The sequence below is a fragment of the Austrofundulus limnaeus genome, unplaced genomic scaffold (assembly GCF_001266775.1).
Source record: "Austrofundulus limnaeus strain Quisiro unplaced genomic scaffold, Austrofundulus_limnaeus-1.0 Scaffold2310, whole genome shotgun sequence".
NCBI classification, from domain to species: Eukaryota; Metazoa; Chordata; class Actinopteri; order Cyprinodontiformes; family Rivulidae; genus Austrofundulus; species Austrofundulus limnaeus.
In genome coordinates, this window is record NW_013954712.1 from 16,558 (window position 1) to 19,517 (window position 2,960).

The 2,960-nt window shown below is 33.2% G+C and overlaps 1 protein-coding gene across 1 annotated transcript in view; it reads left to right on the forward strand.

The window, feature by feature from the left end:
* LOC106510774 (semaphorin-5B) overlaps positions 1-2,960 on the forward strand; it is a gene marked incomplete at both ends in the record, with an annotated part of 17,176 nt that overhangs the window by 12,880 nt on the left and 1,336 nt on the right. Inside the window, 1 exon segment of the mRNA XM_013999493.1 lies at positions 638-773. Coding sequence (XP_013854947.1) covers positions 638-773 — 136 coding nt within the window.

A 2,960-nucleotide genomic window follows, 5' to 3' on the forward strand; every position in this document is an offset into this window, starting at 1 on the left:
CATCAACTCTTTTTTGAAAAACCCAAAAACCACCTCAAGCGAGTGTATCAACTTTGATGTGAATCAGAGGAAGTTTTTTCAAATCAAGCCGTTTCCATTCACCTTTTCTGATACAATATTTCAAAATGTGCATTAAAAAACCTTGATGGAAACACGGCTAATGGTACGAATGCAAATTACAGGTGGGTGGTTGGGTTTAGGACCAAGGCGTGAATTGAGTTTAGGTTAGGTAGGTACCGGTGAGGTTAATTTTAGGGTAAATGGTCTGGGTTAGGATATAAAATTAACAAAAAAAAAATGAATGGAAGTCAATGCACGGTCCCCAAGGGAATATAAAAACGAGACTCAGTGTGTGTGTGCACATAATCTGTTCAACTTCCTCCAATATCCTCAGCTTAATGCTGTCCCCTCACACTGTGCAGCATTGATAGCACAGATTACCCTGCAGCCAAAGCAAGCCACAGACACACAGTAGCTGTTTGGTGCAGGCATAAATGATACGACTTCCATTAGGAGGATGAAACCCACTGCAGATTGACTTCCTTACACACATAGCTTCAGTTATTACCTTTTGAACTGTTCTCGATATTGGTATTAAAAAGATATTATTGTCTCCTCTGTTTCCTTCTCTATAAAGCAACAGCATCGCAGCATCTGCAGTTTGTGCGTTCAACCTGAGCGCCATCACCCAGGCCTTTAACGGACCCTTCCGCTCGCAGGAAAACCCCCGCTCCACCTGGCTCCCCACACCCAACCCCATCCACAACTTCCAGGTATGTTTCAGTACAGAAAACAAGAAAAAAGAGGACGGGAATAGATTGGCAGTACTGTAAAAACAATTAGTATATAAATTTATACAGCATATTAATTACCATGTTAGCATTTTTAAYTGATTTATGTYATTGAACCGTTTACATATATACAGTATATGCAATTTGTCATTTACAACAGGAATATTTCCAGACAACATGAAAAATAGCCAAAGTAATCCCTCTTTTTAAGAATGGTGAGAAATGTATGTTCAACAATTACAGACCAARATCCTTGTTACCTCAMTTTTCAAAGATTTGAGAGYAATTATTTAACAGATTAGACAAATTTATTAATAAACAAAARATTTTAAGTAACAGTCAGTATGGTTTTAGAGCTAACAATTCCACYTCAATGGCTCTCATGGAATTGATTGAACAGATAACYACAGCTGTTGATCAAAAACAGRACTGTGTTATTGTTTTTGTTGATTTAAAGAAAGCTTTTGACACAATTGATCACAAAATTCTCCATTAGAAGCRAAATAAATATGATATTAGAGGWCCYGCACTGCAGTGGGTAACTAGTTATTTGAAAAARAGGAAACAGTTTGTTCAAATTAATGATGTAAGATCTGAACTCAGTAATATCACATGTGGAGTTCCACAGGGTTCTATACTTGGACCAAAGCTGTTTATTTTGTATGTGAATGATATAGTAAATGTATCAGGGTTTTTTAAATGTGTTCTGATTGCTGATGACACTACATTTTTTTTGTTTGGGTAGGGATATTGAACGAATGTTGGAAAGGATACAAATAGAATTTGTAAAAATACAAACGTGGTTCAAACTTAAATTGTCACTAAACTTGGATAAAACAAATTACTTGATATTCAGTAACAAAAAGAAAACTATTGATTTTCCATTTAAAGTTGATGGTGTTGAGTTTAGTAGAGTCAGTGAGATAAAGTTTTTGGGCGTTATCATTGATGAAGGGCTGACATGGAGAGCTCATGTGAATTACTTAAGAACAAAAATATCTAAATCTGATGGAGTACTGTATAAAGTAAGGGAGTTATTCAYTGATAAAGCTCTGCTTATATTATATAATACAATAAGTGTTCCACACTTTATTTATTGTGTTGAAGTCTGGGGTAAAACATGTAAAACAATCACAAATCCTATTTTTATTTTACAGAAAAGAGCCGTCAGAATTATCACCAGAAAACATTACAGTCATCCATCGAATATGTTATTTTCTAAATTGAAATTATTAAAATTTTATGAGTTGGTTGATTATAATATTTTGCAGATTATGTATAAGGCTACCAAAAATTTACCTTTACAAATTCAGTTATACTTTGTTAAGAGAAAAAGTTCATATAATCTTAAGGGACTTGAGATGTTTGTAAAACCTAAACTTCGAACAAATTTGAAGGATTGATGCACGTCCGATCATGGAATAAGATTGTGGAATAATCTGGAAAGTGATTATGAAAATGTTGGTTCAATGNATACTTATATTTGTAACAAAGTTGTAGTCAACTTAAACATAATAATCATAATAAATACCATAAAAATAGAAATTCTGTATTGTGAAGGTGGTGTGTTGTTGAAACAGTCATTTCTCCTAAATATAATGAATTCTGTATGTTTACATTTCAGTTGAAAAAATGCTTTAAACCAGTCCAGACTGGCTGAATCAGTCCAGCTTAAAACTCAATGTAAACAAAACAGTTGTGAAGTTTTTCTCCAAATCAAAACTACCAAATAATGAAGTAGATATTTATGTGGCTGGGGAGAAACTACAACTTGTGCATGAATTTAAATATCTGTTGATCATATTGGACACAAAATGTACTTTTAAAACTCAGATTTAAAAAGTTTGTTATCGTCTTAAATACAGTATTTCAAAATTTGGTTTCATGTAGCCACACTTATCATTGCAGGCTGCTAAAATGTTCACATTCACAAAAAAATAAAACAGCATTAAAACCCATAGAGTCATTCTATAGACAATCAAAATACAAGACAAAAAAACATTAAGACTTCACCACTGAAATATTTTAGAAAAACGTCGGTTTTTAAGATGGGAAAATTTTATTACATACTCAAATTGCTGTTTGCTATACAAAAGTGTTAAAGGTCTGTTATCTCCACCACTTTCTCAGTTTGTAAATATGAGGAACAACATAAGATGAGATAAAGAT